The following is a 27,001-nucleotide window of genomic DNA, read 5'->3' as shown; positions in this document are numbered from 1 at the left end:
GTTTTTCCCTTCATTTTCCTCTTGTGGAAGCTTGTCTCTCACATAGCTCAGAAAAGACCCCGAGGAGAAGAACAAGACAGAATCAAATAGGAAATAGAAAATCAACCCCCCTACATATCCCAGGTTGGGTCTACCCACAGTCTTCAGAATGATGCCACGATGTGTTCTGACACCAGGGAGGCCAACCTTAAACAGTCTCTGATGAAAAGTATAAAAAAGTCACTCTTTGAGATGATTAATCAAAGTGTTCTGGGTGAGATCAAGGGCCTTCCCAAATGTGACAGAAACTTTTATGCCATCTTCCTGGAAGTTTCCATATTAGAGTGGTGAAGAACTTGATTGAATAGACATTAGTAACGCAAAATGAGCTAAGTTCTAAAAAGTGCAGTGAGTCGTAGATGATATTTTCCTAACAGAAGTGTGTCATTCTTCATGCAGAGTAGGGAGAAAGTGTGGAAAACTGAGTGAGTGAGGGTCTCAGGGCTGTCCAGGAGAGAGGTGGCTCCCATGTGGGTGAAAAAGTTCTATGGGTATGGAACGGGGTTTCATCCAGTAACATGAAGTAACATGAAGAGCTTCATGTTACTAATTTTAGGGACCTTCAAGCCTTTTTCTCCAATTCTGTTCTTACCAAGAAAGATCCAGATTTAGAGGGAATGATGTAATGGTATTAATCAGTTCTGTCGCGTTGGCTGTCCCCTTAGAGAAATGAAATTATTGCATCTTTGGACCTGAAATTATGAGGGCCCTTTCCTGAACTTGTAGACACTATAATCAGGGAGATCCAGGCTGACAAAATAAGGTCAGAACCAAAAGAACAGAGTTCTAGTCATTTTCCCTCTAGAGATGAAGCTCAGAGCCCAGAACTGGGCTGTTGGACCTGCCTGCCCGCTCCACGTAGAGAATGGGAAATGGAAACTAAAATGTTATGAGGTGGGGGGAACCACAGCAGGCAGGTGATACACCTGGGCTGCTCAGAAGGTCCTCCTTGCCCCCTGTCAGATAGTAATCAATGTCTTGGTACACGGCTTCATAAAGAGAATCACCATATCTGGACAAAGCCGGGACAAATGGACATGCATCAGAAACTGTGGACCTGAGACCATCACCTGACATATATCTGTCTTAGGGGCCCTGCTGAATCTACATTCTGTTCACACTCAGATTACCCCCTAGTTCTAATATGGATGCCTGTTCTGCCCAGTCCCTACACTATGACTTTGGTTGTAATCCCATACCTACCACAAGCTCTGTGCTCACAGCTTGGCCCATTGACAGTTGGAGCTATTTTGGGTTTGAAAACCAGAGCAAGACGTGTGGGTCATATCCAGCCCTGAAGTTCTTTCTTTGATCTTGCTCAAAATCTCTGTCCCCAACATTGTATCTCTTCACTCACCCACACTCTTTCCCATATCCTTCAGTGCCCCACAGGTTGCCCACCTTGTTGTGGATTCTCCCTCTGTGCATCTGAATCCCTAGGAGGATGAGGACCAGGAAGAGAAGGGCCCCTAAAATGAGGCAGAAGATCCCAAGCAGAGAGTTCAAAGAGGAAGAAGCTGTCTTAGTGATTGTTCCTCTGGAGAAGAAGAATCATAAGGCTATGGATTATGAAAGAAGTTGTGAAACTCCCCAGGATAGCTCACTGAGGTTATTATGGAGAAAGGAGGGAAATCTGAGTCTCACTTTCAACCTGAAGGTCCTCCAGCTGCAGAACTCCATCCCTCCCACCAACTGCATTGTAGAGAGGACTGGAATAGGCCTGGATGCCCAAGAAAGGACAATGAAGGAACCATACTGCTTTATGGTGAATGAGTTCCAGATGTTTAAATTTAAATTTGGCAGGAGGGTGATATATTCCTGAAGGACATTCTGCAGAACCCCTCTTTACCCCCAAAACTCCACCTCAACCACCAGCCCTCAAGCTTCTCTGTAGCTTCTCAGGATTCTGGTACAGTAGATCTCCTCAGAGATGAAAGAATCCCAAAAATTTGTTCTTGGATCTGGGAAGGTTTCTGCTCCCAAATGAACCCAGAGTTGGTAGGAGAACAGTAAGGGAGTGGTAGAGCAGTGTACCTTTCGTGGTAGATGGCAATGTTGTACTTTCAACTGGAAGAAAATAGGAGAAAAACATCTGAAGAATGGGTAGAGATCAGTTTGGACATAGCTTCTGGATCCTGCTCCAAACCCCCTATTATGTGAACATCTTCCCATAATGCTCCATCCAAACAGCTTAGGAAGTCTCCTAGGTCTCCTTCATCTAGCTCAAGCTTAAAAAGAGACTTAGAGACCATGTGGATTGCAGTCAGAGGACCCGTGCTGAAGCCAAATCCCAAATCCAGATGCCAAAATTGGAAATTTGTGGAAGGGCCACATATTCTCTAAGATAGTTCTGTAGATCCCCTCTACCCCCCCACTCCAACCTCTAGCTCACAAGTTTCTCAGCACATTCTCTGACCCAACAGAGTTAATTCCCCAAGACATAAAAGATTCCCATAGAGAATGCAAGTCTTATATACCCTTCCTCCTGTCCCATAGACACCTCAAACTCAATTTCTCCAAATTAACACTCATCATATCCTGTTATTTTTCCTCCTCAAACACCTTACCACCTTTCCAAATATCTCTATTCCTATTGAAGACACTACCACCCTCCCGATCACTCAGACTCACCATCTTGGTACTGTCCTTAAACCCTCACTCTCACTCTCCCCACAGATATAATTAGTTGGAAAATCTTGTCACTTCCATCTCCACAGTTTCCTTCTCTCCACTAATCCACCACTCTAGTTCAGGACCCCACCATGTCCAGGGCTATCACAGAGGCATCTGATCAGTTCTCCCCATGCCAACCTATCCTTTAATTGGCTGCCAAAGTGATCATTCTAGAGTGGTGGAGGGGACCCTGGCCCTCAAGGCTACTCATGGCCCTCTAGTTCCTCAACTATGTCCATTTGACTGAAGCCAAACTTCACAGAACAAATCCCCTTAATTAAATGATTTATTCTATAAAACTTGGACTCAGTCATAAGGCCATATCCAATGACCCAAAAGACTACATGTGGCCCCAAGCTGGAGGTTCCCCACCCCTGTTCTATAGGGTACATTTGGACACATTATTTTTGTTGTTGTTAAATCATTTTTCAGTCATGTCTGACTCTCTGTGACCCTATTTGGGTTTTTTTAGCAGAGATGCTAGAGTGATTTGCCATTTCCTTCTCTAGCTCATTTTTACAGTTGAAGAACTGAGACAAACAGAGTTAAGTGAGTTGTCAAGGTCAAACAGCTAGTATGTGTCTTAGGCAGGATACAAATTTCAGAAAGATGAGTCTCCCTGACTGCAGGCCTGTACCACCGAGCTGCCCACTTCATTCCCATGTTTAATAAAATACTGTAGTTCCCTGTTACCTCCAGGAACCAATAGAACTCCTCTGTTCATCACAGTTCTTCACAACTTGGTCTCATTGTACCTTTCCACAATGCTTATACACTCCTCCTCTTCACCGATTCTACTACATGGCTATACACACTTGATAAGCCACCTGTGTACCAGCATATTGGCTTTCGGGTACTCCCTACATGAAACACTCACCCTTTTTACCTCCCCATCTTGACTTGCTGAGCTTCCTTCAAGACTCAACTCAAATACTTTCTTCTAAAGGAAGCCTTCTTGAGACATGCCAGATGCTTAAGCTTTCCTTTCTAGGTTACCTTCATTCTACTCTCCATATATCGTCTGTGTATCTAGTTATTTATATGTCATTTTCCCCTTTATATTCTAAAGCTGCTTGAAAGCAAGGAATGTTTTTGCCCTTCTTTCTATTGCAGGGCTTAGTACAGCACCTAGCACACAGTAAGCACTCAGTAATTTCCTGCGGATTGGTTGGTTTTGAGCCACTCTGATATGAGCTAGAGCTGAGGGGAAGGGGGCTGAACATCATACCTTTTTTGATAGCAAAGATGTACTAGGTGGTGCAATGGATAGAGGAGTGGGCCTAGAAGATAACGAAGTTCTGAGTTCAAATGCAGGCTCAGCCACTGGCTGCGTGACCCTGGTCAAGTCACTTAACCCTTAATTGCTTGACATGCTCATAGCTATTGGAGTCCTGAAGAGTCTCACATGACTGAATGACCTGATAACAACACTGTCCTACCCTTTTCACTGGAAGAATAGAAACAACAAATGGAGGAATGAGTAGAGTCCAAGCTGGGCATACGGGCTCTGAATTCTGCCTGACTCCTCTGTCATTTAAACATTAGTCCAAAATACACTGTTCAAACAGCTAAGTAAGGTTCCCAAACACTCTACATACCTTCCCCCCAGCACGAACTGGGGAGAGGACTGGAAGACAGAAGAGGTATTACAAGTTTGGGAGTCACAGGACCGATGTTCAAAAGTTAACCAGCAATTTATACTTGCTAGTCTGTGTGACCTTGTGGCTGTCACATAAGCCCCCTGGCCTTCTATTTCCTTGCAAAGAGATTAGAGTGTTGACCATTAATTTTACTTTCAGTCCTAAATTCCATGATCCTAGGATCAGATTACATCCTCCCCGGTATCAGAGGACATACCTGTGGAAGTTCCATTTAGATGCACATTCTAGCCCCATGTCCTCCAGCTCAACGTCTGTTCTGAGAGCTCCCAGCCCCTTTTTATGTCCTTCGCACTCACCTGAGCACATGACAACAGCATCCTGCTCATGCTTACAGTCATTCTGCCCCCAGGGCCTTGCAGGGCAATCCCAAAATGAGGACCCCTTCTCTCTGCACTGTACATCATCCAACCAGATGGTCCCATTTCCTGGGCCAAATGGAGGCCATTCCCGGGCAGCCAGAACAGAGCCACAGCCCAGCTGCTGACAAACCACATGAGCATCTGCTAGGTCCCATGAGTCATCACATCCTCCAGGAGCCATTGTGCCAGATCTCCACTCGTCCAGAGCATTGGCTCTCTCCTCCCGAGTCGCAGTCTGTCTTTGTCTAGAAAGGAAGCAGAATCCCTTGTTACATTCCCAGCTTGGAAGTGAGGAAACTCTGAGGGCCCCAGGTATACAGAGATATGAACTGAGATACCTGTGCAGTGACCAGGGGTTGGGTAGTCAAGGACCTTCCTTTCTGTAGAGAGAAGACATTGGGAGAAGATTGAGTTAATGATAACCTTAAAATATCATTTGAGCACTAGCTTTTACTGTTTAAGGGCAGGATTCCTAAAAATCACTTAATTTTCTCCCAAAATACAGAATAGCACCATCTTCATCTTTATCACATTCAATGATCTGCTGAATTTATACTATGAGCTATCAACTGAGTAAAAATACATATATAAGTATAAAATACAAAGCTCCTGCCTATAGGGAGTTCAGAGGGTAATTAGAGAGAAGGGACATAAACATAAGGTGGAGACTCTATAAGGAAACAGATCAAAGTAGTCCATGCAGAGAGTGAAGGAGTCTGAGGCAAAGTCAGGCTGCCTGCTAGATATGGCAGTGCTGGACAAAAGATGCAGGGACAGTGAACATCCATAGAGATCAATAGAGATGTCCTTCTTGTAATAAGAGGGAAAGAAGAAAAATGGATCATATTGCCAAGAAATTTTGAAAACTAAAGAATGGGAAAGAAATGAATTTTGGTCAGATCTCATCAAACTTCTGTATTATGAAGGCAGAATTTATGATTTCAAAGAGAATCATATATATGTCTGAAAGGTTCGGAACCGCAGGATATAAGGAATTCTCTAGGTAGGAGGCAGAAGAATCAAAGCATGTATTTAAGCGTCAAAGTAACAGACCCACGAACCAGCATACCCATTTTTATATTTTGATCAAAAGCTTCCACGCCCTATAAGTCTGCCTCACAAGAGTGATCAGGAGTCCATAGAGAAGCATGATGGTATAAAACAAAATCATATACATGCTTCCCCTCCACGGTAAAAAGATTACCCACTGGCCTCAAGTCCTTGCTCAGCACTCCTCAGTCCACACATGGGTCAGCTCTGCTACTAGCAGCTCCTGCTTCAGCTTTGGCTGTAGCTGTCTCTGGCTCCAACGGAAGCTGTTTTTAACAATCCGGCTAGCAGCTTCTGTGGGGGTGTAAGATCCACCCACAGCTTCTGCCGGCATGCCGGGAAAGCACAGGTTCTTTCGATCTGCTTAACCAAGGGAAACAAGGTAAAGGGGTTGACAAGCTTACTTTAATCCAACATAGGCCCTCCCTGGAGTTAGCCCTACCCCACCAAGGTTCCACACTTAACAGGGCTCTGGGCCTGGGGCCCAGCACCCAGCAAGGCTCAATGAGATGAACTGAGTCACTCAAAGAAAACAAAGGCCTTTCTGCTTACAACTTCTTAGAGAAGTAGGTGGCTCAGTTGTCTGGTCTAAATGTGCGGTTCAGGGTTTGAGGAGGGCAAAAGTCAAGTGAACAAGTCAATAACCATTTTTAAAGCAACTAATATGTGCCAGGCACTGTACTAAGTCCTGGTGATGCAAAGAAAGGAAAAAGCTGTCCCTGCCTTCAAGGAGCTCAAAGTCTAACTGGGGGAGACAATGTGAAAACAGCTTGGGGCAAACATGAAATATACAGGAGAAATTGGAGACATTCAATAGAGGGACAGCACTAGTGTTAAAGGGGGAAATGAGAGGCTTCTGTGTGGAAGGTAGGACATTTACTGGGACCTGAATGAAACAGCCAGGTGGTGCAGTGGATAGAGTGCTGGGCCTGGAATCTGGAAAAGTCATCTTCCTGAGTTCAAATCTGGCCTCAGATACTGACTAGCTGTGTGACTCTGGGAAAGTCACTTAACCTTGTTTCTCTCAGTTACCTCATGTGTAAAATGAGCTGGAGAAAGAAATGGCAAAAATGCTTTGCCAATAAAACCCCAAATGAGGTCACGAAGAGTTGGACAGAACTGAAATGACTGGATAACAACAACAGCAAATGAAGCCAGGAAAGACAAAAGACAGAGATGAGGAAGAAGGGAATTATAGACGGGGGAGAACCAGTGCAAATGCACAGTGAGAAGGCAGAGGGTCTTGTACATAGAGCAGCAGAGATTAGTGTCACTAAACTGAAGAGTATAGTCCCTTCCACTGTTTCCTTGGATGGATCAAAACGAATTTGGGTCCAGATCTTGTCTATAGATTGAATCCACTTGGACTAAAAAAAAATCATCCGTTTTGAAAGGAGTCAAACAGAAGGAGGAGTTGTAGTTACCTTCACATGTGATAAAGGCTTCCTCTTCCTGCTGGCAAGAGTTCTGATCCCAAGATTTAGAAGGACAATGCCAGAGGAGGGATTCTTGACCTTGGCACTTGATTTGGTCTATCCACCTGGTCTGCGAACCTTTTTGGGGGCTAGAAAATAGTTCCATACACCCCTTGGCACCACAACGTAGGTGTCTACAAATCGCTGATACGGTATTGTCATCAATGAATGAACAAACACTACCCCATGTTCCATTGTAGAAAACCTCAAGCCAACCAGAGCATTTATGGTCCTCACTCACCGGCCTGAGATTCAGGGATGCTGTAAATGGAGAAGAAAGTATGGTACAATCAGAGGAAGCATTTGTTCCCAGATTCTCTGAGACTCTGCCCTCTAGAAATTGTATTAGGGTATCTGGCTCTGTTGGCGAGTCTCCACTGGATAGACAAAAACTCCAGATCTTTTTTGTCCAGAATTACTTCCTCTATATTTCTGAGTATTTCTCTCTGTCTTGTGTCCCCCACTGATAAAGAGAAAAAACCTTTACTTTGATTTCACTAGTTATGTTCACAGTTTCAAAATCAGTATCTGTGAATTACCAATATTAAAGCAAATCAGCAGACGTGCATAGCATACCTGTTCTGTGAATAGCACTACACTAGGAAATGAAGATACAATTATTACACACACACATGCGTGCCCACATATGTATGTATGTACTTGTGTGTCTATATATGTATATATATAAATATGTATATATATATAAATATATATGTATATATATACACATAGACACACTCTTCAGAAAGCAGGACACCCATGTATGCAATTATAGGAGATGAATGCAATCACCCTTCATATAAGAGGCCTTGCGCTGAAACTGGTTGGGGCAGGAAGTCCTGCACTATGTCTGAATCAGTTCCTGCTCCCTCAGGTCTCTAAGCCCCACCACCTCAGAGCTCCCATAAGTTCCTGCCTGTTAGTGGGATGTATGTGGCCCAGACCTGAGCAGAGGACTCCCACATCCTCTTTGTGTCTGCAGTCATGCTGACCCCAGTGGAGGGAAGGTCACTCCCCTAGGTGGGATTCATTTCCAGAGCAGCTGAGCTCATCCAGCCAGATGGGGCCTGATCCTTGTCCAAAGTGAGCAGAGACCATGGCTTCGAGGGCCACTCCACAGCCCAGCTGCCTGCACACCACGTGGGCATCACTCAGGTCCCAAGAATCGTCACAGATGGTCCCCCAGGTACAACTCTTCCAGAGCAGGGACCTCTTCCATTCAACAGACGAAGCTGTCCATTTTCTACAGGGAGAAATTGACATTAATTGTCCATTTCTCCAAGGAAACAGAACAGTGTGCTCATATTTTCCAATTTTCATTCTTACCTGAAAATAGGACAGGTGCCCTTTCCTGGTCAGACTGTGAATCATTGAATGTGGGGGACTGTGTCTCGTTTCCTGTAAAAATAAGCTCAAATAAGGTAAATATGTACCTTGAGGAAAGGCCCTGGATGACAGAAGGAATGGGTCAGCAAAAGGGAGAGGAGGCAGGTTGTGAGGGAGGCACAAAGGGATTTCCCAGTCTAAGAAGGCAATTTTGGCTCTACCAAGTCAAACAGAATTGTTTCCGTTGACAGTTCTGTTGTTCCACTCCCCACAGCTCCACCCCCCATACACAGAGTGCCCTAAAAAGTTTGTGACCTTCCATAAGGAACAGCTTCTTAGAGAAAGGTGGCAGCACTTGTAGCTCAGGCTTTGCTCACCCTCTGCTAGGTCTAGCACCTATGAACTATATAGGGCAGCTTCCCCCTGCCATATTTCTGCCACCAGCCTATATCTAAACTCAAAAGCAGGAGGTTTTTACTTGGAGTACATGACTTTGTTTTAAATTACATTGATAAAAATTGCTTAGGGAAGGAGGAATTGAGGGAGGGAGGGAGAAAATTTGGAACCAAGTTTCTTTTTAAATGAATGTTAAAAATTGTCTTTACAAGTAGTAAGAAAAAATACAATGTTGTTTTTAAAAAATAAATAAATAAAATGTAGTGATAGCTAAATTTCAATACAATTGGTCTCTTATTTATGTAAGGAGAGCCCCACCAGTAGCAAAGGCCAATGTGTAGAGGGGCCTGTGTATGGCGAGGCCTCATGTGTACAAAGGACTATCCCTTTCACAGGTGGTGTGGGGGTGTCACTGTGCAGCTCAAAGGGAGGAATAATAAACATCCCTGCCTAATTCTCCCCATTCAGTCATTTCAGGCCTGTCCAACTCTTCTTGACCCCATTTGGATTTTTCTTGGTAAAAATAATGGAGTGGTTTGCCATTTCCTTCTCCAGATCATTTTATAGATGATGAAAATGAAGCAAACAGCATTAAGTGACTTACCCTGGGACATACAACTAATAATTGTATGAGGTCGAATTTGAACTCAGGTCCTCTTGACTCCTTCTCTTCACTTTTTCCACTGCACCACCTAGATGCCTGTCTACCTAGCTTCTCCTCCTCCCCTTCTCGAAGAGAGACTTTAATTCCCACCAAGACAGAAAGCACAAGGTTGGAGCCTGAAATCACTCTGCTCTCCTCAGAGACAAGGGGTACCAGCCTGGAATAATTTTTATCGGCTCCCTTAAATATCGTTATTCTAGAGTAATCATGATAAGCTTCAATCTAACTTCTGATTGTTCTGACGTTAAATGGAGGGAGAGATCAGTTAAAAACATTATTCTCAGAAGTCCCAAGGCTATACCAAAGGAGGCCATGGCCCAAAGAAAGTCAGGAATCCCGGCTCTAGAGGAACAGGTATCTTTCTTGGACTACCTCGATAGGAATTCCTTCTTCTCCTAGCTCAACAGAGTAAAGGTTGAGGTTTTCAAATAGTGGACACCTAGTAAACACTAGTAGATTAATTTTCCTAAAGAACTGAGGAAAAAAGAAAACATAAAAGCAGAAACTTTCCACTTTTACACATCACTTGAAATGACTTCCCACTATGATGCTAGTGTAGCACAACTGAAAGGAGCATGCTCTGACTCTAACCTGTTTCTAAATTTCCCACCGGCTCTCTGGGACTTTCCGACTTCAGGGATTAGAATAGCCAGTGGTAGTGGAATTGAGGGAACCACGCTGACTCCATCTAGTGATTCAGTTCTGGGGCTAGCTCAGTTCTCTTTCTATTCACTTATGCACTAGTCCATTTTCTATCTTGTGGAAAACTTTATGCAGTGGTGTAAATTCAGAGAAAACATCACATTTTTTGAGTCTAATACTCCATGTCTGGGAACTGGACCACCTCTACCTGATGCTTCACTAAGGACCTAGATTAGGCTGACTAGAAACACAGAGTCAGATCCAAAGATAGAAGCAAGGAATTTTCTCAAAAACAACCCATATGTTTTATCTGAAAACTGGCCCACTACTATTCAATCAATTATTGTTTGGATATTCTTTTGATTGGATACAGGCACGGGCAGAGTGCGGGGAAAGGAGGAAGGGGTGAAGGGGAGATGGTAAGCGGGACCCCTCTTTTTCTGATTTCAGGGAACTACACCTATTTTTTTCTTGCCTTCCCAACTTGGAGAGCCTCTAATTTTTCTTCCAATTAGAAATCAGATAACTTAATTTTGCGTCCTTGTTAATTGGTCTCTTTTAATTAATTGGTCATATTTGATTAATTGCCTTTATGGCATAAAAATCTGTCTCCCCTGTATTCTTAGCACCAAAGCTGAGAAAGTCCCGTGGTCCTGATTTGTTAAACAACTGGCATGTATAATAAATTGATAATCTTGGGAGCTCAAACCTCTTTTTCCTCAGTCGTTTCATCATTCATATACTTCAATATCTCTTGCATCAAGTTTTCTCACCAGGCTCTGGCCGACCTGCATTGATCTAACAGACAGCCTCTTTTCCTTATGGAATTGTGCTCCTCTGACCCCTGACTTGTTGTTTTACTCTGGACCCTGACCTATTTCTATGATGAGAAGGTTTTACCTAATTCAACTCCTACTAACTCTAACAAATATACACAGAAGATAAAATTGCTCTGGCTCAAGGGTCGATTTGCATGAGAATCTCTTCGTTTTTGCAAATTGATTTCATGACATGGAGTTAGTGAGAGCTAGAAAGAAGAGACATCGTAGTCTTCTGGCTCAGGGTCTCTCTTTCTTTCTGACCAGGATCTCTCTTTTCTCCAGCTTTCACCAACTCTGACCATCATGAAATCAATTTACACCAATGAGGAGATCTTTTGCAAATGGCCCTTTGAGACAAGGGTTGCAATTTTCAAAGAACGAAGTCCTGGAATTTTATTCAAAGATGGCTATAATGTGTTCCACCCAATATTAAATACTATCCCAGTGTCAATGATCTTCTGTGATCTATTGTGTCCTTGCAGAATCTCACCGTGGGGAAACACCCTTCATGTGAATTTAAACATTTCTTAATCCTTCCTGTCAAACTTTGTTCATTCTTGGTCCTTCTTATCGATGTCCAGAGCCATTATATCTCTACACACTATTTGTACTACACATTAGCAGAGGTCTACACTTTCTCCTAAAGTAGTTAACAGATCAAATTCCCAAAGAACAATCATGAATGAACAATGGCATATATAAAATAAATATGTGCAAATGCCATACATGATTCCCAACAACATGGTTAGGACTCTTCATAATTCCCATCAGAGAAAAGATGCCATGGCTCTCCGCTGGACATTGAAAGGGGCTACCTGACTGTTGATGGGTGTAGACACTTCTATCCTTTTCCTTCCTGTACTTGTCAATGCTTTCACTGGCCCAACACCTAGAGATACGCTTTGAGTCCAAATTAGAGATTTCCCTTCACTTACCTGAGCAGACCACAGAGGCAACTTTTCCTTTGGAACTTGGAGAAGTCCCCAGAATAGTCACAGAACAATTCTGTAAATGAGACTCAGTCCCTGAGCAGTAAAATGTATCCCCTATGATCTGGAGACTTCCTTGGCCAAAGTGTACATCTTCTGGAGGCCTCATAGCAACACCACCTTTGAGCTGATGGCATAGAACGTTGGCATCTGCCAGATCCCAGTGGGAGTCACAAAGAGTTCTCCTGGTCCCCAACACTTGGATCTCCACTCTTCCTTCACATTGGGAGCTTCCATTCATCAGACGAAAGTCTGTGTACCCTGGGGAGAAGAAGACAGGGCTTTAGAAAAGCAATTGTGACTTTCTAACCTCAGTATCTAGTCTAATGTGGGAGCAGAATAAAAGCATTGTGTAAGTTTTACTTGAACAAATGACTCCAACATCCATGCTGTGACTGCATTTTCCCTGTGGAAGTGATACCATGGGGCACAATAGCAGAGACCGCTCACTTCCATTACATTAGAATTCTTTATCCCAGATGGGTCCATTTCTTTTTCCAAAGTGATCTCTTTCCATGATGGAGACTGCAGTCCCACACTCTAAATGAGAACAGATGACTTTGGCAGTAGAAAGAGTAAAATTCCAGTCACAGACTGTGCTCCATTTTGTTTCAGAATAGACTTCTACCCAACCAAGACAGGGCCCATCCCCCACCACCAGCTTGACAAATCCTGGAAAGACAAGAAAGAACTCCAGTGAGGGGCCTTGAACTCCAAGATATCCCTGTTGAGGAAAGAGACACAATTAATTATGTGACACTCTCTCTGACATATTCCCAAGGGAGAAGAAGCCTAGGAACTTTCCATAATTAAGCACAAGACAATAAATACATTGAAAGCAGTTGGCTATGATTCAGCCTGAAATAAAATGGAAGGTGCTTAATTCCTGGTACTCTTTGGGACAGCATGTCTGATATATGTAGGGAAATGTGATCCTTCTCCTCTTATAGGCACCCAAGGAAGAGAATTAGATGTATATGATATGTCACCATTAGAGAAGTAACCATCTCTCCTACCCCTAGAAACTCGTTACTCCAAATGGGCTTTCATTTCTGTTTAATTTGCTGGGACTTTGTCCATGTTTTTTCTTCCTTTTGTCAGATAAAGAATGCTTAAAGTAACCTATATGTCAGTTGTCTTGGGGTTTTTGTAAAAGGTTTATGAGACATTCAAGGTTGTTTCTATAATTCCAACCTCCATATTTCAAATACAGTCACTAGACTTTTATTTCCTCCTTTGTAAAATAAAGACATTGGGATGATGATCATCAACTTCATTTTCAGTTCTAAATTGTATGACCCCAGGATCATATCACAGCTTTCCCTGGTACCAGGGGACAGACCTGTGGAAGCTCCATTTATATCCACACTTTAGTCCCATGTCCTCAAGAACAGAGTCTGTTTTCAGAGCTCCCAGACCCATCTTATGTCCTTCCCACTCACCTGAGCACATGACATTAGCATCTTCCTCATGAATACAGTTACTCTGCCCCCAGGGCCTTGCAGGGCAGTCCCACAGAAAGGACTCTGTCCCTCTACACTTTACATCATCCAGCCAGATGTTCCCATTTCCCGGGCCAAAACCAGCCCTTTTCAGGGCAGCCAGAGCAGGTCCACAGCCCTGGTACTGACAAACCACATGATCATCTGCTAGGTCCCAGTCATCACTACATACTGTCCCCCAGGAACCACTGTGCCAGATCTCCACTCATCCAGAGCATCAGTTCTCTCCTCCTGTGAGTCGGAGTTTATCTTTATCTGGAAAGGAAGCAGAATCTCTTGTTAGACTCCCAGTTTTGGAAGTGAAGAAGCTCTGAGACCCCCAGGTATGGAGAGGGAGGAAGTGAGATACCTGTAGAGTGACTCGATGTTGCCAATTTCCCTCTTGTATGTATCACATTTTGTATTATGAAAGCAGAATTTATGATTTCAAAGAGAATCATATATATGTCTGAAAGGTTCAGAATCGCAAGATATAAGGAATTCTCTAGGTAGAAGGCAGAAGAATTAAAGCATATATTTAAGCTCCAAAGCAACAGACCCACGAACCAGCGTCCCCATTTTGATATTTTGATCAAAAGCTTCCAGGCCCAATAAGTCCACCTCACAAGAGTAACCAAGGGGCCACAGAGAAGCATGATGGTATAAAGCAAAATCATATACATGCTTCCCCTCCACAGTAAAAAGATTACCCACTGGCCTCAAGTCCTTGCTCAGCACTCCTCGGTGCACACGTGGGTCAGCTCTGCTACTAACAGCTCCTGCTTCAGCTTCGGCTGTAGCTGTCTCTGGCTCCAATGGAAAAAAAGGATCTTCAAGCTGTCTTCTCTCCACTTATAGAGATTTTGACATCATCAAGTGTCGCCTGAATGACCAGAGCCAATTCGTTCTTGAGTTGGCCCCTCCCCTTAGGACCCTGGGAGGTTCACATCCACGTAGATTAGGTTAACATCCAATAGGGCATGGCTCTAGAGTTAACACCTCCCCTTAGTCAGCCCCATGAATCATCACAAAGAGGCATACTTAAACCCACATGGTCTAAAAGCCTCTGCTGTCCCAGGCATGTAAACTAGGCCCTCTCTGGAGTTAGCCCTACCTTGGGCCCAACCTTAGTTGCCAATCCGCACCCACATAGGTTCCACACCTAATAGGGCTCTGGGCTTTACTCAAAGAAAACAAAGGCCATTTTGCTTGCCAACACACGTTTGTACACAGCTGTTTTCATATAGTCTCCCCCATTAGACTGTGAGCTTTTTGAAGGCAGGGATTGATTTGTATCACCAGGCCTTAGTACAATGCCTGTGACCTAGTACCTGCTTTAAAAATGGTTAGTGACATTGTACAAAAAAGCTCTCCACAAGATGAATTGGTCACCTTTGGAGAGGCACAGCCAAGATGGTGGAGGAAGGCAACAACTCACACAACCTCTCCAAAATTCCCCTCCAAACAACCTTAAAGAATGCCTCAGAATAAATTCTGAAGTGGCAAAATCAACAAAAGCACTGGGTTAAACAATATTCCAGCCCAAGGTAATGTAAAAGGTTGGCAGGAAAGTTATCTCACAAGGGTGAGAGGGGAATGCAGTCCAGTGCATGCTACACTTGCAAGTAACTTCCCAGGCCCTTAGACAAGGCAGCAAGTAGCCAGCCACACCCAGCACAAGCCACATGCAGGCTTTAGAGGCTACTGAATTTATGGCAGTGTCTTTTGGAGCTCTCAGCCCACAGATGATAAAAGGGTTGGACAACTAGTAAGAAGATGACAAGACCCCCTTTGCTCACACTGGGTGTGGCACCCTGTTCCAATTCCCATACACAGTTCCAGGTCACAGTTCTACAGATTCCACCGTAGGAGCAGAAACCAACTTTAACAAAGAGATTAACATCAAGGAATAGGCTGGAAAATGAGCAAGCAGGTAGCAGAGTGGATTAAAAACCAGAATCCTACATTATGTTGTTTACATAAAACACACTTGAATCAGAGAGTCACATGGTAAAAAGAGCAAAGATAAAAGGCTGCAGCAGAATCTCATGTTTCGGCTGAAGCAAAAATAAAAAAGGCAGAGGCAGAAATAATGATCTCTGACGAGGCAAAAGCAAAACAGATGTAACTGAATGAGATAAGGAAAGAAACTACATCTTTTTAAAAGGTACCATGGACAATAAAATCCTATCACTACTAAACGTGTATGTATCAAATGGTATAGCATCCAAATTCCTAAAGGAAAAGTTAAATGAAGTATAGGAAGAAATAGACAATAAAACCATACTGGGGGGCCTCAACTTTCCCCTCTTAGAATTAAATAAATCTAACAAAAAAGCAAGAAAAAAGGAGTTGAATGGGATTTTAGAAAAGGTAGATATGATAGACATTTTCTCAGCAGTAGATGACACCTATGCAAAAATTGACCATGTATTGGAGAAAAATCCTCACAACCAAATGCAGAAAATCAAAAATATTAAAGAGAGTCTTTTCAAATCATAAGCATAAAAATTGCATTCAATAAAAGCACATGGAAACATAGATTGAAAATTAATTGGAAACCAAATAATCTAATCCTAAAGCATGAGTGGGTCAGGGGCAGTGGAGGTGTAATGGCACCAGCAGCAGGAAGCTACAACAGCTGCTTCCAGAGCTCCAGTGGCAGCTTCTTTCGGAGCCCCTGGCCCACAAGGTGTGAGGAATAAAGCAGCTGATCAGAGCAGGAGTGCAGAGATTGCTTTGCTAGCACAGAGGCAGGGTACTCTTATTTTGCCCTGCTTGGGTCTGGCTCGAGGTCCCGGTTGGCAGTTTTTGGTGGAGGAGGAGCGCTTGTCTGGCAGAGCTTGTGGTGACTATGGAGTAAAAGCAGCTCTGAAAACAGCGGCGCAAGGCCCCTGGAGCTTGGGACAAAGCACTCTCCACTCTAAAAACAGTCATACCCTGACAAATGCTCAAGGGTCAAGTAGTTGGCTGGGAACATGGCCAGGCAGTGCAAAAGGACTCAGACTAAAGAATCTTTTTTTTGGTGACAAAGATCAAAACATTCAGCCAGAAGAAGTTGACAAAGTCAAAGAGCCTACATCAAAAGCCTCCAAGAAAAGTATGAATTGGTCTCGGGACATGGAAGAGCTCAAAAAGGATTTGGAAAAGCAAGCAAGAGAAGTAGATGAAAAATTGGAATGAGAAATGAGAAGGATCCAAGAAAATCATGAAAAACAATTCAATGATTTCCTAAAGGAGAACCAAAAAATACTGAGGAAAATAACACCTTAAAAAATAGACCAATCCAAATGGCAAATGAGCTCTAAAAAGCCAATGAGGAGAAGAATTGCTTAAAAGACAGAATTAGCCAAATGAAAAAGGATGTCCAAAAGACTACTGAAGAAAATACTGCCTTAAAAATGAGAATGGAGCAAGTGGAGGCTAGTGACTTTATGAGAAATTAAGAAATTATAAAACAGAATCAAAAGAATGAAAAAATGGAAGACAATGTGAAATATCACATTTGAAAAGCCACTGACATGAAGAATAGATCTAGGAGAGAAAATTTAAAAATTATGGGACTACCCAAAAGCTGTCATCCAAAAAAGAGCCTAGATATCATCTTTCAAGAAATTATCAAAGACAACTACCCTGATATTCTAGAACCAGAGGGTAAAATAGAAATTGAAAGAATCCACTAAGTGCCACTTGAAAAAGATCCAAAAAGAAAACACTCAGGAATATTGTAGGCAAATTGCATAGTTCCCAGAACAAGGAAAAAATTTTGCAAGCAGCCAGAATGAAAATGTGATTATCATGGAAAAAGAATAAGGATAATGCAAGATCTATCAGCTTCTACATTAAGGAATCACAGGGCTTGGAATATGATATTCTGGAGGTCAGAGGGGATAGGATTAAAACCAAGAATCACCTACCCAGCAAAACTGAGTATCATACTCCAGGGCAAAATATGGAGTTTCAACAAAATAGAGGACTCTCAAGCTTTCTCAATGAAAAGACCAGAGCTCAACAGAAAATCTGACTTTCAAATACAAGAATCAAGAGAAGCATGAAAAGGTAAACAAGAAAGAGAATTCATAAGGGACTTACTAAAGTGGAACTGTTTTGTTTACATTCCTACATGGAAAGATGAAGTGTGTAATTCATGAGACCTTGATCAGAATAAGGGTAGATGAATGGAATATATATACATAAATATAGATAGATAGATAGATAGATAGATAGATAGATATGTAGACAGAGGGCAAAGAGTGAGTCGAATATGAAGGGATGATATTTTAAAAAATTAAAGAAAATTGAATTAAGGTGTGAGAGAGGAATATATTGGAAGAAGGAGAAAGGGAAAGATAGAATTTGGTAAATTATCACACATAAAAGTGGCAAGAAAAAGCAGTTCTAATGGAAAGTAAGAGGGGGGCAGGTGAAAGAGAATGAGTGAATCTTGCTCTCATCAGTTTTGACTTAAGGAGGGAATGATATACACACTCAGTTGGATATCTTCCCTATAGGAAAGTAGGGGGTAAAGGGATGAGAGGAGGGGATGATAGAAGGGAGAGCAGATGGGGGAAAGAGGGAATCAAAAGCAAACACTTTTGAAAAGGGACAGGGGCAAGAGAGAAAATTGAATAAAGGGGGACAGGATAGGATGGAGGGAAACATAGTCTTTCACAACATGACTATTACAGAAGTGTTTTGCATAATGATACATGTGTGTCTTATGTTGAATTGTTTGTCTTCTCAAGGAGGGTGGGTGGGGAGCGATGAAGGGAGAGAATTTAGAATTCAAAGTGCCAAAAACAAATGCTCAAAAAAGTTGTTTTTTACATGTAGCTGGGAAATAAGATATACAGGCAATAGAGTATAGAAATCTATCTTGCCCTACAAGAAAGTAAGTGGAAAGGGAATGTGGGGGGGGTGTGGGGATAGAGTGTGGTGACAGAAAGGAGGGCAGACTTGGGAAAGGGGCAATCAGAATATATGCCATCTTCAGGTGGGGAGAGGGTAGAAATGGGGAGAAAATTTGTAACTCAAAATCTTGTGTGGAGACTACCGGGGGTGGAGCCAAGCCGGCGGCTGGAAAGCAGGGATTTGCGTGAGCTCCCCACCTATAAAAAATGGCTCTGAACAAATTCTACAACTTCAGAACCCACAAAATAGCAGAGAGAAGCAAGGATCCAGCCGAGCACGGCCTGGATGGTCTGGATGAGGTCTATGACACACGGAGTGGAGGGGAGCAGAGCTCAGCGTGGGAGGCAGCAGGACCAACCAGACCAGGAGCTGGGCAGGACAGTCCCTAGCATCCTGAATCTGTGACCTGTGGCAGTTACCAGACTTCTGAACCCACAAACACCAAAGACAACAGAGAATGTTAGTGGGAAAAGCTGCGGGGGACAGAGTTCAAGGTTCGGCCACCGCCCCAGGGGCAGCAGGGGAGGTGCAGCTACAGAACTACAGCTGCAGTTACTTCCGGCCCCAGGCCCATGTGGTGGGAGGAATTAAGTGGCGGATCAGAGCAGGAGTGCAGAGCCTGCTGAAGATTTGCCTCAGGTCTGGGTTGGTGGTTCCTGAGGAAGGAGGAGTGCTAGGGTGGCAGAACTGGCTGTATAGAAATAGGTCTTAAATCAATGGCACATCCCCTTAAGCTTGGAACAAAGTACTCTTTGCTCTACAAGCAGTCATACCCTGATGAAAAACTCAAGGGTCAAGTAAGTTGGCTGGGAACCTGGCTAGGCAGCGAAAACACACCCAGATTCAGTCTCAGACTCTAGAATCCTTCTTTGGTGACAAAGAAGACCAAAACATACAGCCTGAAGAAGGCAACAAAGGCCAAGAGCCTACACCAAAAGCCTCCTAGAAAAACATGAACTGGTCCCAGGCCATGGAAGAGCTCAAAAAGGATTTGGAAAAGCAAGTTAGAGAAGTAGAGGAAAAATTGGGACGAGAAATGAGAATGATGCAAGAAAAATATGAAAAACAAGTCAATGACTTGCTAAAGGAGACCCAAAAAAATACTGAAAAAAATATTGAAGAAAACAACACTTTAAAAAATACACTAATTCAAATGGCAAAAGAGCTCCAAAAAGCCAATGAGGAGAAGAATGCCTTGAAAGGCAGAATTAGCCAAATGGAAAAGGAGGTCCAAAAGACCACTGAAGAAAATACTACCTTAAAAATGAGATTGGAGCAAGTGGAAGCTAGTGAGTTGATGAGAAATCAAGATATTATAAAACAGAACCAAAGGAATGAAAAAATGGAAGACAATGTCAAATATCTCATTGGAAAAACCACTGACCTAGAAAATAGATCCAGGAGAGATAATTTAAAAATTATTGGACTACCTGAAAGCCATGATCAAAAATAGAGGCTAGATATTATCTTTCAAGAAATTATCAAGGAGAATTGCCCTGATATTCTAGAGCCAGAGGGTGAAATAGAAGTTGAAAGAATCCACAGATCGCCTCCTCAAATACATCCCAAAAAGAAAACTCCTAGGAACGTTGTCGCCAAATTCCAGAGTTCCCAGGTGAAGGAGAAAATACTGCAAGCATCCAGAAAGAAACAATTTGAATATTGTGGAAAAACAATCAGGATAACACAGGATCTGGCAGTTTCCACATTAAGGGAGCGAAGGGCTTGGAATATGATATTCTGGAGGTCAATGGAGCTAGGATTAAAACCAAGAATCACCTACCCAGCAAAACTGAGTATCTTGCTCCAAGGAAAAATACGGATTTTCAATAAAATAGAAGACTTTCAAGCTTTCTCAGTGAAAAGACCAGAGCTGAATAGACAATTTGACTTTCAAACACAAGAATCAAGAGAAGCTTGAAAAGGTAAACAAGAAAGAGAAATCATAAGGGACTTACTAAAGTTTAATTGTTTTCTTTACATTCCTACATAGAAAGATGATGTGTATGATTCATGAGACCTCAATATCATAGTAGTTGAAAGGAATATGCATATATATATATATATATATGTGGGTGTGTGTACATATATACATATGTGTGTGTCTATGTATGTATATGTAGGTATATATAAATATATATGTATATATATACATACATACATACACACACACACAAACACACACACAAAAGGCACAGGGTGAGTTGAATATGAAGGGATGATATCTAAGAAAACAAAATCAATTTAAGGGATAAGACAAGAATATATTGAGAGAGAGAGAAAGGGAGAGATAGAATGGGGTAAATTATCTCGCATAAAAGTGGCAAGAAAAAGTGGTTCTGTAGTAAGGGAAGAGGGGGCAGGTGAGAGGGAATGAGTAAATCTTGCTCTCATCGGATTTGACCTGAGGAGGGAATACCATACACACTCAATTGGGTATCTTACCCCACAGCAATGAAGGAGGAAGAAGATAAAAAAGGGGGGATGATAAAAGGAAGGGCAGATGGGGGGAGGAGGTAATCAAAAACAAACACTTTCAAAAAGGGACAGGGTCAAGGGAGAAAATACAATAAAGGGGGATAGGTCAGGAAGGAGCAAAACATAATCTTTCACAACATGAGTATTGTGGAAGGGTTTTACATAATGATACACATGTGGCCTATGTTGAATTGCTTGCCTTCTTAGGGAGGGTGGGTGGGAAGGGAAGAGGGGAGAGAATTTGGAACTCAAAGTTTTAAAAACAGATGTTCAAAAATAACCACAACAAAAAAAAAGTTTTTTCATGCAACTAGGAAATAGATACACAGGCAATGGGACATAGAAATTTATCTTGCCCTACAAGAGAAGAAGGGAAAGGGGGATGGGAGGAGAGTGGGGCAGCAGATGGGAGGGCTGACTGGGGAATGGGGCAACCAGAATATATGCCATCTTGGAGTGGGGGGAGGGTAGAAACGGGGAAAAAATTTGTAATTCAAACTTTTGTGAAAATCAATGCTGAAAACTAAATATAATAAATAAATTTTAAAAAATAAAAAAATCTTGTGTGAATAAATGTCAAAAACTAAAACTATTAAATAAAACAAAATTTTTAAAAATGAAAAGGTTGAATTCCCCACCAATGAAGACAAAATTAGAGCAATTACCAGAAGCATCTTGCCCAATCAAATGCCAATAAATGAGACAATCTAGGTGAAATGGATGAATATTTACAAAAATATAAATTTTGCACATTAACAGAAGGGAACATGACTTATGTGAAAAAATCTCAATCGGCTCCCCCATTTTGCCGCTTGAATAAAATACAAACCCATCTGCTGCACATCTGAAGGCCTTTTCAGTCTAGTTTCAATTTATCTTTCTACAGTGATCACTCATCCTCATTCAGCCTACTCAGCAGTCACACTGGACTCTTTGCTGTTTTCCATGGATGATATTCTATCTCCCATCTCCTTCCTTCTGCAGTTTCTCCCCCATACTAGAAATGCTCCCCTTATTTATCTACTAATGCCTCTTGGACTTCCCAGATCCCTTCAAATCTTACCTCAAATTACATCATCTAAACCTCCTGGTTTCCTGATCATCCCAATCCTTAGAGCCACTCTCCTTCTACAGACACTTACTTTGGGTCTGCCTGTATACATTTTGTCTTTACTTGTCAGTGGGCATGTTTCCCTTCCACCCCTAGTTTCTCTGTATCTCCAGCATTTCCCCGGCACATAGAAGGTGTTTAACAGATGTTTTAATCAAAAAGATTTTTACTGAGAATCCAACCCTGTCTTGCCCCCTGAATAAATCTATTGCCAGCTTTGTACATCCCAAAGCTAAAAAGTATAAGTATCCTTCCTCTCAATGAGAAGGAGATGAAGTAGTAGGGAGCCAAGAGAGATTGGGAGAGGGCCATGAAATATTAGACATTTCAGAGCAGGAAAACTCCTTAGAGAAATTTCCACCAAGCCCCTCTTTTTTGGCAAGAGAGAATAATGAGGTGGAAAGTAGTAAAGTAACTTTCTGACATTCACATCACTAGTGGCAGGAGAAAGGTCTCCTGACTCCAAGCAATCTTGTTTCCACTCCATCTAAGAGTTTACATTATGGAAGGAATAGAGACATGTAAATTCCTCAGATTTTTCCCTTGGGAAGGAAATTCACAAATGAAACCACTGAATTCATCCTTACTGGGCACCTACTAAGAACAGGGCTTGACCTTACTGGATATATAGAAAAGTATGTGAAATTCTTAGCACTCACAGGAAGACTATATTCAGTCACTTTGGAAATACAAAATTAGGCACTAATTAGACTCCTCAGGCTCTGGCCAGATCCCAGCTCCACTCCTCTCTGGCCGTACTGGTGATTCTGGGGAGCCATGAGGTGACATTACTCATTCTCAGATGCATCATCTATACAATGAGGCTGTCATTGACCAGTCCCTTAGATGCTGGGAGGACCAATTCCTGATAAAGAAATTCAAAACTATCTTTCGAGCAAAATATTCACAAAACACTTTGGTTAAAGGAGGGGTGTAAGCCCTTGTAGTTAAAACTGAGTGGTATAGGTCTTAAAAGCACAGGCCCTAGATTGGGGCTCACACCTAAGCAGCAGAAGCAAAGTTACTTAGTTCTTGGAGTAGCTAATATCAGTATTTCTCTTCTCCCAGTCCAGAGGCCACATAAAACCTTCAGGTCATTTCACAAACTAACAGTGATCTCCCAACTAGACAGCCCAGGGCAGACTAGCACAGTCTCAACAAAGGCCCTTTTGGCTAATAGGTTGAGTGACTAGATCAGGGCATCTCTCTGCTAACTTCATGTATGAAGCTTTCCTTGCTTAGACTTATACCCTGAATTTGACACATGGAAATGATCTGAAATTTCCTTTAGTCATTTAGAAAAATGGCATGGCATTGGGATGGTGCCTCAGAGCAGGCCAAAGACAGCCGATCAATGAGGCCTAAACGATACAGAGTCATGGATCTTCTATTAGGTTCTTAACCATCATGAAAGCTCAGACCATTCCTTGGACAGTGAGGGACCTTATCATTGAATTCTGCTACCAAGGGCACCTAGGTGGCACAGTGAATAGAACAGCGGCCCTGGAGTTCAAATATGGCATCAGACACTGAACACTTAGTAGCTGTGTGACCTTGGGCAAATCACTTAACTCCAATTGCTTTGCCTTCCCCTCCCCAAAATAAAATTCTGGGACCAAATACTGTCTCTCCTGATGAATAATCCCCCTCCAAACCTAACAGAGAAGGCTCGCCAAAAAGAGAAGAAAAGACACTCAGACATTGTAATTTCCTTACATTCCCCACAACAGATGGTAAATATTTTACTATTCCTTTCTGACTAATAATTTTTCCCCAAGTCCAGTGGCCCGGTCTACCCCAGTCCAACTCTTTTTTTAAAAATTTATTTAATATATTTAGTTTTCAGCGTTGATTTTCACAAGAGTTTGAATTACAAATTTTCTCCCCATTTCTACCCTCCTGCCTACTCCAAGATGGCGTATATTCTGCTTGCACCATTCCCTGGTCAGCCTTCCCATCTGTCACCTCACTCCCTTCCCATCCCCCTTTCTCTTTTTCTTTTGTAGGGCAAGATAAATTTCTATGCCCCATTTCCTGTGTATCTTATTTCCTAGTTGCATGCAAAAACTTTTTTCTTTGTTGTTGTTTTTGAACATCTGTTTTTTAAAACTTTGGGTTCCAACCCAGTCCAACTCTTAACAGCACACACCCCATGGAAGGACGAAAGTGAAATCTTACCACAGTCGGTCACTAGGAAACTGAAGAAAAGGAGAACCAGTAGGAAATCTCTCTAAAGCCATCCTGACATCCCCAGTCCGAGAGCTGTCTTGAAAGCACCAAGCCCTCTTCAGAGACCCCACAGCACTGAGTGAGTATAGCAATAGGGGAGGAGTATAAAGATTCAGCTTCTGACCATGCCACCTATGCTGAGAGCCAATAGAAACTCCCTTTACCATTTCAGACAGTATCAGAGACTTGATCTGCCACAGTCTGAAATTCAAAAACCAATTAAATTCTTACCTCGACATATCTCCTTATATGAGAGAAGAGGTCTTTGTGACGAAAGTTCTGTCTCTGTGGATAGGAAGGAAACATGCATCTCAGAAGGGGGTGAAAAACTACATCTGTATGACTCTAACTCCTTTGTGGGGTCCATCTCGCTTTCACGATCAACAAAATATAAACCCAGTCACAATCAATGATGTGGTCAGTCACTCACTGCAGTGCAGGGCCCAGATCCAAGGACATGTTTGATATAATTGGGTTAATTTGAGTATATGTTAAGTGGACCGCTTCTCATCAGAAGGCAACATTTGAAAAAGGAAAAAAGTTAACTTTAGTATATAATTGGGACCAACAAAAGATATAATTTGGTTTGGAGAAAATCAATAACCTCAGTTAGGACTAGGAGTGAAGAATTTAGACTTTCGAGGGTTGCAGACAAAAGGACCCTAGACAAAAGGCACATAGGACTCAAGGACGTTATACAGGGATCTCAGGGAAGCTATGATTCAATGGCACAAATGTGTATAAATGCTAAATATGTGCAAGTCCCTATGCTGAATTTGCTCTTAAACTAGACATCACTGGCCTCTGGACTGGATCTTTCTGAGCCCTCTGTGACTTGCTACCTTACAGAAATCCTCACACCTTGTACTGTTTACGCTCTCAAGAAAGCTGACTTAAGAGGACAGCTAAGAAGATAGCTTTTTATGCGGGCATGGGCAACATTATCCAGGAGACAGCCACCCGAGGTCCCCGGGTAGTGTGGGAAGGGGGAAGCAATTCCACGTGAGGCTGTGCAGTGCAAACATTGAAAGTGGATCAATATCTATTGAAGTCAATTACTGGTAGGTGTGTGCACACCCAGACATGCATTCGCATGGGCGTTGGGCGGGGAGGGGGGAAAGTGATTAGATATGGTACATCCTAGTCTGCCTTCTGGCATAGGTTATTCTCTAGACCTGGAACTTCCTCCCTCATATTTCCATTTCTTGAATTCCTGCTCTTCCTTCCAGACCCACCTCAGGTCTCTCTTCCATGAAACTTTCCCTCATTTCTAAATTTTTCTTCCACCTTGTCTGGGCTCCTCTTTTATACTAATTGTTGTGACTCTGCTCACTATCCCAGTGACTTCTTTCACCAAAATACACCTCCTGGTCCCCACTCTTATATGTGTGTTCTCTTTTATTAGTAGAAATGGAACCCTTTTATGTTTTGCATCTGTATCTCCTGTGACTTTGAAAATGTCTGGTAGACGTAAAGTGATTAATCAGTGACCATTTATTCATTCATTCTATAGTATAATGTAGTGCAGAGAGCAGTGGCAAACCTGGGTTTCAGTGTATACTCCATGTGTGACCATGGGCAATATTTCTGAATCTCAGTTTAGTTATTTATATGTAACCCCTTTCCCAAAGCCCACCTGCTTGGGACTCTCCTTCTTAGTGGAGATGCAGGCCCTGCCGTACACGAGAGGCAGGACAGAATTAGTGGGAACAAGAGAGCTCCAGCCTTCTTCAGTCTCCTTGGGACTCTTCAAGCTTCAACTCACTGGACATTTTTGGTTTCCAGCTTCAATGGGGCAAAATGGAAGAGGCCCATCACACTTCTGGGTAGCAAAGTAAAAGACTCTAGAAAGACATGAGAAGACCTGTATGTCTCCACCATGTCCCTGTCCTCTGCTTGCTACAGTAGAGTCTTCAGGGAGTTTCCCCTTGCGTGATGTCTACAACTGCCTTGGTTGAGCTCAGTTAATTTCTCTCCCAATAGGAAAACTTTCACTCTATATACACTCTATATTACATACATATATATATACATATATACATATATGTATATATATACACACACATATATATATCTTCTCTGATTTCTGTTTTGCTACTAGTTTGGATAAACGTGTTTCTTTGCTTCGCTTTATGTATGTTCATTGTGGAAATGGTATTTGGTAGGAAAGGGATCAAGCCTTGGATTTAAAACCTGGGATCCTCCTTCCCTTTCCCCAACAATAATGACATGGTGATCAGAAGTCAGATTGAATATTCCCTAGACAGATAGATTTTTCTTTAACATTTTTATTTGAAGTTTTCAGTTCGAAATCCTACCCCTTGCTCACTCGCTCTTCTCTCTGAAACAGAAGCAATCAGATAGAGGTTATACGTGCACAATTATGTGAAATATTTTCACATTAGTCATTTTGTACAAGAAGATTTAAGAAAAGAAAAAACAAGTAAGACAAAGAAAGTGAAAAATAGCATGCTTCAGTCGGTATGTAATCAATGGCATTTCTTTCTCTAGAGTCAGACAGTATGCTTCATTAATCCTTTGGGATTGTCATGGATCATTGTATTGCTGAAAATAGCTCCGTCATTTACCATTCTTCATCAAACAATATTGCTATTACTATGTATGGTGTTCTCCTGGTTCTGTTCACTTCGCTATGTATCAGTTCCTATAGGTCGTCCAGGGTTGTCTGGAATCAT

At 42.3% G+C, this 27,001-nt stretch overlaps 2 protein-coding genes across 2 annotated transcripts in view; both read right to left on the bottom strand.

The window, feature by feature from the left end:
* Nucleotides 1–4,699, bottom strand: part of LOC118857996 (antigen WC1.1-like) — a 66,074-nt gene extending 61,375 nt beyond the window's left edge. Inside the window, exons 1-4 of the mRNA XM_036768437.1 lie at nt 4,670–4,699; nt 1,684–1,759; nt 1,397–1,508; nt 966–1,051 (exon numbers count right to left, since the gene is read on the bottom strand). Of these exons, the coding sequence (XP_036624332.1) occupies nt 966–1,051; nt 1,397–1,508; nt 1,684–1,759; nt 4,670–4,699 (304 nt within the window). The remainder of the gene's footprint in view (nt 1–965; nt 1,052–1,396; nt 1,509–1,683; nt 1,760–4,669) is intronic.
* A 177-nt stretch (nt 4,700–4,876) lies between these two features.
* The window catches only part of LOC118857995 (antigen WC1.1-like), a 53,486-nt gene continuing 31,361 nt past the window's right edge, over nt 4,877–27,001 (bottom strand). Inside the window, 7 exon segments of the mRNA XM_036768436.1 lie at nt 4,877–4,977; nt 5,071–5,112; nt 7,207–7,518; nt 8,202–8,447; nt 8,450–8,500; nt 12,042–12,356; nt 12,459–12,767. Coding sequence (XP_036624331.1) covers nt 4,877–4,977; nt 5,071–5,112; nt 7,207–7,518; nt 8,202–8,447; nt 8,450–8,500; nt 12,042–12,356; nt 12,459–12,767 — 1,376 coding nt within the window.

Source organism: Trichosurus vulpecula, chromosome 7 (genome assembly GCF_011100635.1).
Source record: "Trichosurus vulpecula isolate mTriVul1 chromosome 7, mTriVul1.pri, whole genome shotgun sequence".
NCBI lineage: Eukaryota > Metazoa > Chordata > Mammalia > Diprotodontia > Phalangeridae > Trichosurus > Trichosurus vulpecula.
Note: the sequence above shows the minus strand (reverse complement) of the source record. Positions and strands in the feature narration are given on the sequence as shown.